This window comes from Pituophis catenifer, unplaced genomic scaffold (assembly GCF_029215685.1).
Source record: "Pituophis catenifer annectens isolate HBS135680 unplaced genomic scaffold, rPitCat1.0.hap2 SCAF_2, whole genome shotgun sequence".
NCBI classification, from domain to species: Eukaryota; Metazoa; Chordata; class Lepidosauria; order Squamata; family Colubridae; genus Pituophis; species Pituophis catenifer.
In genome coordinates this window covers 172092364-172105678 of record NW_027256882.1, presented here as the reverse complement: position 1 = coordinate 172105678, position 13315 = coordinate 172092364, and the positions used below count along the sequence as shown (strand labels likewise).

At 40.6% G+C, this 13315-nt stretch overlaps 1 protein-coding gene across 2 annotated transcripts in view; it reads left to right on the top strand.

Annotated features, from left to right (window-relative positions):
- The first annotated feature begins 314 nt into the window (after positions 1 to 314).
- The window catches only part of RBM10 (RNA binding motif protein 10), a 28516-nt gene continuing 15515 nt past the window's right edge, over positions 315 to 13315 (top strand). The window contains exons 1-6 of one of the 2 annotated variants that reach the window (XM_070938034.1): positions 322 to 394; positions 789 to 926; positions 5394 to 5512; positions 9110 to 9296; positions 11704 to 11895; positions 12213 to 12282. In XM_070938034.1, the coding sequence (XP_070794135.1) occupies positions 5496 to 5512; positions 9110 to 9296; positions 11704 to 11895; positions 12213 to 12282 (466 nt within the window). In that variant the 5' untranslated portion in view covers positions 322 to 394; positions 789 to 926; positions 5394 to 5495. Of the gene's footprint in view, positions 395 to 788; positions 927 to 5393; positions 5513 to 9109; positions 9297 to 11703; positions 11896 to 12212; positions 12283 to 13315 lie in introns of both variants that reach the window. The other variant, XM_070938035.1, reaches the window with a different exon arrangement.

The window sequence follows — 13315 nt, the reverse complement described above, 5'->3', positions numbered from 1 at the left end:
ACAAAGAAACGAAATCAAAGCAAACTCTCCCAGCAGTTCGGGAAGACCAGCTTCAAGAGGAGCCGGGCGCGAGAAAGGCGAGTGAGGAAACCAGAGCTCGAGCGACGGAGTCTCCTACCAATCCTAACCCAGAGCGGGCGGCCGCTACGACGGCTTGCGAACCAATGGGCGCGCGCGGACGGGCTTCCCTCGCGCGCTGGGGGGAAACGAGGGAGGCGGGCGGAACGCTCCGGTGTCACCGACGACGACCGTGACGAAGGGAGTCTTGGGAAAAGAGGCTCGCGCGCACAGGGGGAGGGGGGGGGAGGAGGAAGGTGGCTTGGAGGAGCGCCGCCATTTTGCGAGGCGGGACGGGTGGCTCGGTGGTCGCGAGCCCCGGGGAAGCGCTCGCCAGGTGAGGAAGGTCGGCGGGAGGGGAGAGGAGACGCCGGGCGGGGGTGGGGGGAGGTGGGGCTTTGTGGCCTGGACGGGGCGGTGTAAGCTTGGCCTCCCTCAAGGCGCCACACAGGCAACCCCAGAGGAAGCGTCGTTCCTCCCTCCTGGTCGGGAAGAAAACCGCCCAGCTTTGGAGCCTGACGGAAACTGATCCGAAGCCCGCTTGGTCTTTCCCGCACTTGAAATACTCTCTCAGTGTTTGCCCCCGTATCCGAATACAAAATTTGAGGGAGGGGAAACCTGCTCAGTAGTGCGGGGGGAACGGGGTGGGGTGAGCGAAAAGCTCCTATTGAGAGAGGCCTGGGCTCGCTTCCTATGCCCTTGTGTGTATATGAACGTGTTTTTTGTGGCAGGTCAACAACACACATCGATCGTGGTGCAAGCTTTTGAGGTCTAGGATCTTGTTTTCTCTGGGGATTGGAAAGGCAGATCCTGCGAAACGCTGGCTTCAAAGCGGAAACGTTGAAACAGGAGCTAAACGGCCAGGAAATGTAAGAGAGGCAGTTAGTCAGTAACGCTTGAGAACTGTATATGCAGCACATGATAACAAACAACCCCCAGTTTGCCACTTGCTGGTAATGTTGCTCTCTGTAATATGACAAGCCCACTCGTATCTAGGAGTGTCTTCTGTTCAGGGAATTGACATTTATTTTCAAGTAGAAACGTACCGCTTGATAAAGCCTTAATACCGTAAGACCACACTTAGAATCTGTACATTACTGCATCCAGTTTTGGTCACTGTGTTATCAAAAAGATGTTGAAGTTCTGGAAACAGTGCGGAAAAAAACAATAAAGATGGTTAGGGGGCTGGAGGGTAAAACATATGAAGAACAGTTGCAGGAATTGGTTATGTCTAGTCTAGTGAAAAAAATGACTCAGGGTGACATGATAGCAGTGTTCCAAGCGGGGTTGGGCTAGAAGATCTTTAGGGTCCCTTCCAACTCTGTTATTTCTGTTTATTGAGAGTTGATGGTTCAAGCTGCAGTACTTGATGGGAGTTGAGGTTTCAGTATTTGCTAATTCAGTTTTTCACTGTGACTTTATATAACATAACTTCTACGAATAATGAGAATCTTCCACATGTTTGGATGATTTTAGTGATGTAGAGAGAATCAGACTGAATCATAAATCTAATATAAGAAGAAAGAGAAGAAGAGAAAGATTATGAAAGTAGTCGTGGCTGGTTGGATGGAGTTGGTAAAGATCCTTCAAAGGCATGAGTTGAGAATTTAAAAATAAAAGGAAATGTAAAAAGCAGTGTGTGAAAGTGATAAAAACAAGGTTGGTTTGCAAGGATAAAAGGATATGGAGTGATGCAGTGAATGGTTTGATATAAATTAAATTTAGCTATGTTTTCTTCTCTTTGTATCTAATACTTTCATACTTTGGCTTATTTTTACTCCTTTCGTACACTTTGCAAAACATTGGTTTTATATATATGCTGGGTTTTTCCGTCAGTACCCCTGTATCATGTACATACTCATGGATAAGCCCATCTACATCTATGCAGATCCTTGAATTTTTAACCGAAATGATAATGAAGAATGCACTACCTGCAGATAAGCCAATTGTGAACATTTTTTAAAAAATACAAAAATTTTGAGCTATGGCTTATTTGATAGTGTCATATTTTTCATGATATTTTGGTTAAAAATTGAGTGTCATCTTATCCACAGATATATGTGGTATATATTGTATGTATGTACTGTATAGTACTGCTGTTTAATAAACATTGTGTTATAGAATGTGTAATGGGGCTGTGAGAATGATCTTGGAAGACGAGGAATAGCTTCAGCTTAGACAATAGTCAGACAAAATATCTCAGGCCATGGAAGGAAATAGGGGCATGGGAAATGTTTCAAAAGAGGCCCATCCCCTTAGTTCTCTGAAAAGTAAAAGCAAGGCAGTGGAGAAGTGCTTTCAGATTTGCAAGACTTTGTTACTGTAACCCCACAATAAAAATAGTATTGCTACTCATGGTATTGGTTTTGGTCCAGATTAAATTGAAGCGCTGACAGAATGGCTTTATTAATGGGGAAAAAATGCTTATTTTGTACTAGATATTAAGCTATTAATTGACAATCTGACTATTCTCATCAAAGTAAGTTCAAAACATCAAAATTAAGACAAAGTAATCAACATTTTGGAAGATAAACAAATCCTCCAAAACTTTGATGTGAGATTTTGGAGTTTTTTTAAAAAAATGATACTTGGTACATGAAAGCTGATGCTAATCTCAGCAATAAAATATAACTTTGGTTCCTAAATCACATTAGTTAGATTTTTAGAACTTACTAAGCAAGAGACAAACTACCGTATTTTTCGGAGTATAAGACACACCTTTTCCCCCCCAAAAAAGAGGGTGAATATCTGGGTGCATCTTATACTCTGAATGTAGCCCCGCCCAGCCTCTGAAACAGAGGTTTCAGAGGCCAAAAAAAGCCTCCGAAATGAAGCTTCAGGAAAAAAGCCTCTGAAATGGAGACTTCAGAAGCTGAAAAAAAAGCAAGGCACAGAGCTCACAATCAACGAACCTCTTTGTTAAAATTCACCTCTAGGAACAGCTGATTCCGGGAGGCTGATCCACCCGCCAATCAGCTTTTTTCTTATTTCCCTCCCCAAAAACTAAGGTGTGTTTTACACTCCGGTGCGTCTTATAGTTTGAAAAATACGGTATATTATGCTTAACCTATGAGATAAACCGATGAAGCCAAACATACATTTTCAAACTCAAACTTAAAAAAATAAAAATTCACAGCCACTGAATCTCAGCATGCTGATTTGCAAATGTATATTTCATCTGACATGCTTGGGAAGGAAGGCAGAGTTTAAGTTAAAATATTTTTGACTAGATTTAAATTAAACATCAGAGGAGAGAAGATACTAATGGGAAATAAGAGACGTAGTGACTGGCCACTGGGAATTTCTTTCTTGGTCAGTTTTAATTAGTTTGGTTATTAAACTTTGGTTTGGACTTCTGTTCTAAAGATGTGGCAGTAAAGCTTTGTGTATCTTGAAGTGAATAAGAAAGCAGATCATAGAATAATAGTCATGCATGCGCAAAGAAAGTGTGGCAATATTTATATCCTCTGTATGTCTCGCATTCCATTAGTAATAGCACTTAGACTTATATACCTCTCCATAGTGCTTTACAGTACTCTCTGAGTACTCTCAGTATGTCAGCATACTGCCCCCAACAATCTGGGTCCTCATTTTACCGACTTTGGAAGTATGGAAGGCTGAGTCAACCTTGAGCTCATCAGTATCAAACTCCAGACTGTGGGCAGCGTTAGCCTGTACTACTGCATTCTAGCCACTGTGCCACTACAATAAAAGCTGCAGTTTTGTGATGATTTAATTGTACCTTTCCTTTAGATTAACACTAGATGAATGGGAACTAGTAAGCCAAGCATGGGTCCTACAAAGACCCTTAAATTTATCTGGCAGGGATAAGAACATCTTTATTTCTTAAAAGATGAATTCCAGGTCCTCATGAGAACCATTATAGTGAGTATGTGAATAATGGTAGCAAAGTACAGGTGGTCCTTGGGGTATGGCCATTTGTTTAGCAACCGTTCAAACTTGGTAATTGCACTGAACAAAAGGGATTTATAACTGGTCTTTGGAGTTCCAGCCATTACATTTTTGATGTTCCCTGCTGGGTTCCCACCTGCAAAGTCAATTGAGAGGTTGGAAGTCATGGTCACGTGTGGTCTCTGCTTAATGATGGCAACTGGGACTATTGGAATTGTTGCTAAGTGACATGGTCATGTGATGTTGCATTTTACATCTATGTCAATTATCAGCAGCAATTCCCATCTCAATTACTATTGCAAAATGAGGGTAACATTTGCTATGGAGCTCATAAAGAATTCACAATTTTGACTTACCTGTATTTGTTGTTTTCCATGTTGAAAATTCATGGAATTTAGTTTTCATAAGCAATTGCTCTCTAAGAAATATAATTACTTCTGGAATTCTACAAGAGAATAACAGAATGTTTCTACTTTGAAAGGATTTTCTTTTTGCATGTTAGTGGAGGCTTTGTGTACTAAAAATCAAAGTGCTTTTAGACCCATAAATCTTTCTAAATCTGTTTCAAACATAAAAAATGCAGAAGATTATCAGAGTGATAAAACACAGTATTATGTACTCAAAGTCAAATAGCCAGTCTATTAAAAAGCTAAGAGTGCATATGTAAAGTTTTAACTAGTATGAATACATGAAAGATTAGAATTTAGTCTTTCTGGAGCTCAGGAAATGGGAGGGATCTGAGTGGGAAAAGGAGTGGTCTGTCCTTATCTACCTGTGCTTTCTGAAACCATACCACTTTCCATATGAACAGTTTACAAAAGAATTCTCCACATTATTTAATAATAACCAGTGATACAAATTTGACCTTAGTTGCATACTTAGCTGATTCCAACAATGAGATGTTAGATTTATATTTATGTTAACAGGTATTTACAAAGTTGAAGATAATAGTTGGAATGTTTGTGAAATTGTGGGTTACCGCTGTGCGGAATTGCAGATTTGAGAACCTGTAATAATTCTTGCATTATAATGCAATATATGGATTTATGCCATATCCAGAATTTTGTTTTTCTTATTTACAGAATTATATCTTAATCAGTTTTAGTATTGATCTAATGCATTGCTTTACTGTTCATAGTTTTGTCAGTGATTAGTACTGCATTAACCAAGTGTGTTCAATTCAGAATTCAATCAGGATAATTATCTGTATCTTATTTCTTGTGTTTACATGTTCTGTATTCTTTTACTCATATTCTTTTCACTTCCTTCAAAATATTAAATACAATTAATTTAAAAATTATGCAGCCTGTACACTGGAAGCTGGAAACATTTTGGTTTTAAAGTTGCTTTAGAAGTTACTGCTGCTGGGATTATAAACTACATGAGCATTTGAATAAAAACATTGTATTCTATTTTCCCTACAGAAGTCGTTATAATCCACTTCTTATGACCTTCTGGAATGGCAATTACCCATTGAAGGGTTTGTGCTAGAAGATTCCTGAGGCGTTTGTACTTCACAGATAGCAATGGAGTATGAAAGAAGGTAAAGTATTCTTTCAATTACTTTACAGCCTAGGAAGAAATATATGGTGTCTCTTTTTCTTTGAAATTGCTAGGATTAAATAATGCTGTTAAACAAAGAAGTTGTGAAAAGAAATCAATGCTAATTTTAGGATCTGCTTTGTTAAAACTTCATACAATCAAAATGATGCCTCTATATATGGACCTGACCAGATGTAATAGATAGAAATCATATTGACTATATTATTGCTAATAATAGGAGGAATTAAATTATATCATCAAAGGCATGACCAGGTGCTGACTGGAACAAACCATGAACTACTTCAAATTAAGCTAAAGAAGAAGAAAGCCAGTCAGTTTCCAGGATATGATCTTGATTATAAACCAACATTTTTCAAGAAAAGTTTCAGGAATCGCTTTGAAGTCCTGAACTTCAAAGATAGAGAATCAGAGAAATTATGGAATGAACTTAAACAAGTAATTAAGGATGAATGTGAAAAGAGGTTGTTGAAAAAGAAGAAAGAAAACTGGGTGTCGGAATAAATCATGAAAATTACCAAGAAGCCAAGAAAGAAAAAAATCTTGGAAAGAAACTTAACAATGAGTTTCAGAGAGCTGTTAGAAGAGATGAGAAGCAGTATTACAGCAACATTTATAAAGACATTGAAGTTGAAAAGAAACAGAAAAAATGATTTGTCTTTTAAAAAGAAAGTTCCAACCTCAAATTAGTATCCTAAAGGACACTATAGATGGTAACCAAGTCAAAGGAGATCAAAGGAAGTTGGATAGAATATATTGAAGTACTATACAATAGAGATGTCAACATCTAAGATATCTTAGAAGATATTCCTTATTTATGACAACCTCTAATACTAGAAGATGACGTTATATCAGCACTGCATTCATTACTAAATTGGAAAGCTGCAAGAACTAATGGAATACCCATTAAAAATGGTAAGCAACAACAAAAAGAATCCTAGTCCTAATCAAGTTATGCTAGCAAATATGAAGAATGACACGGGCAAACCAATGAAAAGAGGTCAATCTATGTTCCAATAAAAAAAAGATTTAATGGAGTGTGCAAACTATTGTACAATATCTTTAATATCACATGCTGGCAAAATAATGCTTAATCATCCAACACAGACTAGAGCCCTACATGGAAAAGAAGATGCCAGATGTTCAGTCTGGCCTAGAGAAGACCAAGCAGCACAAGACATTGCTGATGCATGCTGAATAACTGAAAAAGCCAAAGAATATCAAGAAGATGTCTGTATGTGCTTCATTGATTATAGAAAAGCCTTTAATTGTGTCAATTTGTGCAATATGCTCAGAAAAATGGGAATCTCAGAACATCTCATTGTCGTCACGAGAAACTTAGATACAGGTCAGGAAGCCACAGTCCAGACTGAACATGGTGAAAAAAACTGGCTCCAGGGGTACGACAAGACTGAATACTCATCCCTTATTTATTCAGACAATATGCAGAATATATATTAAGAGAAGGACTGGACTGGTAGAAGATGGGTGTAGCTTTAAAATTGGAGGGGGGGAAATTTAATAATCTGTGCTACCACATTACCCGGATAGCCAAAAATGCAGAGGCTCTCCAAACCTTAGTACTAAGTCAAGCAGCACATTGAAAAAACGGGATTAAGAGCAAATTAATGACAACAGATAGAACACCCAGCCTTAGAATTGACAATGAAGTTATTGAAATGGTGGATAGCTTCTGCTTTTTAGGAACAACCATCAACAGTAAAGGAATAAGTCAAGAAATATGCAATAGATTAGTACTTGATAGAGCAGCCATGAAGACCCTGGAAAACTTATTCAAATGCCATTGTCAGCTTTCGATGCTATCTCAAAATAAATGAACTTCCAAACTGCCAGTCTTTAAGGAAATTTTCTCTTTATTCGAGCACAGCAACCTGATCCTGACTCTTCGCGGTCAATACTGACCTTTGCCCCCCAATCCCTCCCTTTCCGATCCCCAATTCTCTGCTTCTCATTGGCTATCTTCCAAGTCACTCTCCTGATTCCTTTTCCATCAGTTCACAGGAATGTTTCCCCCCTCCTCATCTCCGAGGAGACCAAATCTTCAAAGGGAGTTAGCAAGCAAAAGTTCAGGCTTCATCCTCCCTTTTCTATGTCAGTGCTGAGATGCTGACATCCGGCCCCTCTCCCTTCACTCTCCCAGTGAGGCCTGCATGAGACAAACAACAAGTTTAGTACCTTACCCCATCCGAGGGTGTGTCCCACCCCCTCCCGGCTTGTCCGGGTGATCTGCATGGAATTTAGCTATAAGGCGGTCAGCTAGAATATTCGTGCTCTTCACCCAGGAAGCTTCTGACAAGGGGTAACCCTTCCCCTTAATTAAGTATTGGAGGCACCCCCTGTGCCACCTCGAATCAAGAATCCGCTGTACTTCATAGTGGGTATGGCCTCCAATAATCAAGGGCCCTGGGGGATCACATGGCACCGGCCTTAAAGTTGACCTTACCATAGACTTCAGGAGGCTACTGTGAGGCTCCCTTTTCTATGTCAGTGCTGAGACGCTGACAGCCATGATGTGTCTACCTACAAAAGTAGACCCAAAAGAACAGAGATAGATTGTTGTGGATAAAATCTACCTATATGATTGCTTAGGTGTTGAAAGCAACTTGATGGCACATAATTTATTAAAACTAAATGAATAGCTAAATTAAGGCCAGTCTCTCTTTAATCATCATTAACTTCAACATCATTATTAATAGAATAGGAAGAATGTATAATCTGTAATGATGGACATGAAACTTTGTGAGCTGACCTTACAAATATAATGAAATCTTTTTGGGGCAAAGCAACAATACAATATGAGAATTGTGTGAGAATAATAATGTAATCTACTGTATTTGTCCACTGTTCTTAATGTAGTAAAGAAAAGATTTAGCCCAAGAAAGGCACTTAATGCACTCTGCCAGAGAAAGCAGCTATAGAAAGGGCTTGGCAGTACTAGGAAACTCATTGTGCTGAGTTTTGCCTGCGTTTCTCATCACTAGAACAGCAAAAAGAAATGAAAAACCATAACTTGCAGTGTCATCATTCTAGTGATGTAATCCTATTCATTGCACTCTAGCATGCAAGTAATTTAAGTTGCAGCCAGAGCAATGCTCTCTTGCTGATTTTAGTACATAATGAGGAAGTTATAGCCATTTAAATAATGTCAGTCTACAACACTCATCTTCAATCCATTTCCCATGCTTCCTGGGAGAGATGGGGCATAACTTCAATACTGTCTAGAAGCCATAAGCTCTCAGCATATGTTGTTTTAACACATACACACGAACACAGATTTGTTGTATGCTCTGCCCAGAATGACTTGATTGTGAGATGGGCTGCTATATGGATAAATATAAGTATATAAACACAGGTCTTGTAAACAAGAATAAGGGAAATAATACTCTTTGGAAGCTCTGACTTCTTTAAATAAACATTTTTTTCAGTTTTTTCTGTTTCAGTCGTGGTGTTAGGAAGTGTAACGGAAAGTTTAAGTAGGGCATGTGCTCCCCTCTTTGTCAGTGGTTGTACTAGTACTTTACAATTCTTTTTAAACATTTCTTCTTTTTGTACACTGTAGAGGTGGCCGTGGGGATCGGACAGGTCGATATGGTGCTGTTGAACAGATTCAGGATGAAAACTCAGAAGGCCGGAATCAGAGGGACCATGATTACAGAGATATGGATTATCGATCCTACATGAGAGATTTCAACAGCCAGGAACCTGCTAATGATTATGATGATTCCTCTGAAGAACACAGTGTGGAGGTGAGTGGAGGGTAAAATCTCCTTCCAGTAAATCTTGTCTCCTATTTCATGCAGTTTTCTCAGCAATAGTAATGGCTTTTCTGAGCGATTCAATAACTTGGAGTCTTTGAATAACTGCTGCCTTGTGGGTAAGGATTTCTTCGGCTCATACTTCGGAATGTCTTTCATCCTTTAGAATCCCTAATGAAATTCCATGCCATTCAAAGCGAAGGTGATTGTGGGGAGATCAAAATTATTTACTATTTGTTACTTCAATTTATATGTCGCCCATCTCCTGGAAGCAGCTCTATGCAGCTTATAATAATTAAAAACTAATAAAAACGTTAAAACAGTAAATAGCAACCTTAAATTAATTTGAAATTGAAAAAGATGGTAAGAAAGAAAGCAAAAGCATGCAGTGGGGGAGGGGAGGGAATCTTATCTAGTCTGTTAACCACCTCCAGAATGATCGGGATCCCATTGGGGCCCTTAGGCCAGTTGGCAGAGTTGGGTCTTCAAGCCCTTTCGGATGACCAAATGGGTGGGTGCTGTTCTCACCTTGGAGGGGGCACAATGTTCTAAAGGGCAGGAGCCATGGCAGAAAAGGCTCTTCTCCGGGACTCCCAATCCAGGAAAGGGTGCAACTGGAACACAATACAAAGTTGTGCAAAGGCTCTCTTAGCCATGACTGTCACTTGCTCTTCAATCAGGAGTCATGAATCCAGGAGAACCTCCAGGTTGCGCACCAGGTCGATCTGGGGTAGTACAAGCCCTCCAGAAATAAAAATGTTAAAAGTCCCGGATCATGAAGATCTGTGCACCCAAAGCCTTTCGGTCTCACCAGGGTTCATCCAAAATCTGTTATCCCCCATTCAGATCCCCACAGCCTCCAGGCACTGCAAGAGAGCAGTGACAGCAGCATTTGTATCAGTGGAAATGGAGATATAATGTTGAGTATCATTAGCGTATTGATTGTACCTCATCCCATGGTGGAGGATGATCTCACCCAGTGGCTTTATGTAGATGTTAAAAAGGAGTAGAATACTGAGCCCTGCCACCCGCCACAAAGGAGCAGCTATGGGCTCGACTTCTCATTCCCTATCAACACCAATTGGGACCTGCATTGGAGAAAGGAGACAAACCAGTGCAAGACGGCCACCCAGCCCCAAGCCTTGCAGCCCCAAAGGCTACCATGGTTAATAGTATCAAGGGTTGCTGAGAGGTCAAGGAGAGCAAGGACGGATGCACTAACCCCATACCACTCTCGCCAAAAATATCCACAGTAACAGTAGCATTTAGGCTTATATACCGCCATAGCTCTTTACAGCGCACTCTGGATGGTTTACAGTGTAAGCATTATTTGCATATTGCCCCCAACAATCTGGGTCCTCTTTTTTACTGACCGAAGAAGGATGGAAGGATGTGTCAGTCCTGAGCCACATCAAGATTGAACTCCAGGCAGTGGGGGCAGAGTTTGCCTGCAATACTATACTTTAACCACTGTGCCACCAGTGCTATTTCTGTCCCCAAAACAGCCTGAATCCTGACTGGAAGGGTTCAAGATAATCCATTTCATCCAGAATCCTCTGAAGCTGCCAAGCCACCACCTTTTCTACCATTTTCCCTAGAAAGGGAAGGTGGCAGACTAGATGAAAATTATCCAGACAGTTGGGATCAAGAGATGTTTTTTTTTTTTTAATGAGAGAGTGAATTAGGGCCTCCTTAAAAAATCCTGGAAACGTCCCCTACTGCAGTGAAGAATTTATCACTGGCTGAACCCACCTGACAGTCACCAAACAGGAGGGACAGGAATCTAATTGACAGGTGGTTGTACTGACGGAAACAAGGATCCTGTCCATTTCCTCAGGTCCCACAGGATCGGGTAAGATCTTTCCCCAGGGATCTCTAATGGACCTGCACCATACATGTGTTCCAGCTGGGAGCGAATCTAAACGACTTTGTTTGCCAGTTGTTCAACAGATTCCTCTGTATGGCCTTGGAGATGATCACTTGAGCTCTCCTGTCCCAGGAGAGACTGGGTGAGCCTGAACAGGGCTGCCAGGCAACAGTCTGCAGATGCAACAAGAGTGGAGAAATAATGATGTTTTGTCTCTCTTACCACCGCAAGGTAGACCTTAGTAGCAGATATAAGTGATGTCTGGGTGGATTCATCCTTATTTTTTCTCCTGCGGGCTATATGAAGAAATCATGTAGGACTATATGCAAAGTAATTGAGACACTGGATCTGGGTTTGTAGATAAGTGCTTGATCATAAAACATGGTGTCTATTTGGCAGAATGCTCGGAAGGCAACATGGTTGTCTGCACATTGCTAGGCCTCCGCCTGCAAGCTTGAGGGCTTCTTTGTCTAGCTCAGTCTTGGTCTTCCACCCTGCTAAGGTGTTGTCTTCTGTGCTGTTATTTCTTAGGATTCTTATGAGGCCTCCTCCGGATCAGAGACACAACACAGAAAACGAGATAGCCCAAATGAGCATTTGGGCTTTCCTGGTGATGGTGATTACCGAGACCAAGACTATCGGACTGAACAAGAAGAAGAAGAACAGAAGGCTAGCAGTATCATTATGCTGAGGATGTTACCTCAATCTGCCACTGAGAGTGATGTAAGTTGGTTGCTTGGGCTAAAAGGCGTTTTGGGATCTTTGATTCAGGAATAGAGAATGTATGGCCCCCAAATGTTACTGAACTCAATTGGCATGGTGGTTGGGATTGCTGGCAATTGTAATTGAGCAGCATCTTGTAGGAACAGCCCATACAAGAATTCATTAACATTCACTACTTCTTTCAGTGTCATTCTCAGTCATCCAGGTGATGGTTGTCCCAAAGATGCTTTTTCAAGAGGCAATTGGACTTCTTTCAGTGATTGTTATATTAAAGCCTCCTATTACTGTCATTATTAACAGATTATTTGCATTTGTAGATCCGGGCTCAGCTGCAGGCACACGGATTCCAGCCCCGTGAGGTGCGACTGATGCGAAATAAAGCCTCAGGTGAGCTTCTCTTCATAGTTTTTTCTACTCCTTTCTTTTGATATGGTTGTAATGGTTCAAGTAGCATTTGACACACTGCAAATTAGAATGTGGTATGCTATGCGTATGTGCTTGTGGAGCAGTTCTGCCCTGTGGCATTAAGTACTCAATTGTAGCTTCTGCTGTAGCGTATTTAGGATCTGCCAATCAGTGATAAGGATAAGTCAGTTTTCCAGATGTTAGCAGTTGATTCAGAGGTAGTCCTTTAAGTGCTATTGTCTGTTATCAAAATCCTATAAATATGGGCCTCAGTGGTTCTTCTGCTGTGAGATTGGCCTGAAAAAGGAGCAGAAGATGTGGCCTGTCATTTCCAAGTTTCACTGTATTCTGCATAAGTGTGACTCTTCGGAGGTTTAGTGGTTCAATATTGCTTTTCTTATTAAGATGAATTCTTACTTGTTCTCTGTCTTTCTTACTTGGCCTCTTTCACAAATACATGGCAAAGGATGAAGACAACCTTTTGGTTATATATTGCACTTTCTATTTGACCATATTTTATCAGATACGTCGGTGTGCCTTTTTAGATCTTTGCAGCCTGAATTAGACTCCATTCTAAGATTGCTACTGATTAAACATATACCTGAGCATGTGTCCGACTTTTGACCCCACTAGATTAACTATAATTCTGCAGGCACTTGTGATTCACCAAGGATTTAAGAAAACTCCTGGCTTTGTTCTGCCTTTTTTGTGATGGGATAGGCGATTGTCAAGCACCTGTGTGAATACAGTACTTGATTCGTGAACTTGCTCAGTTTAATAGACCATAAATAGTGCCAGCCTGCATTAAGGAAGACAGGTTGCCAACAAGTTGGATGGGTATGGTATATGCAAGAATAAAAAGAGATCTCTTTAGTTTGCTCCAAAACGAAACAATGTAGGGCTGTTCTGAGAATAAAGTAAGTTGTTTAATCAAGCAGGTAAGTATACTACTTCTTGCCAAGGTTATTCCCTACCTATCACACACACTTGCAGGCCCTGAGATAGGGCTGTGTAC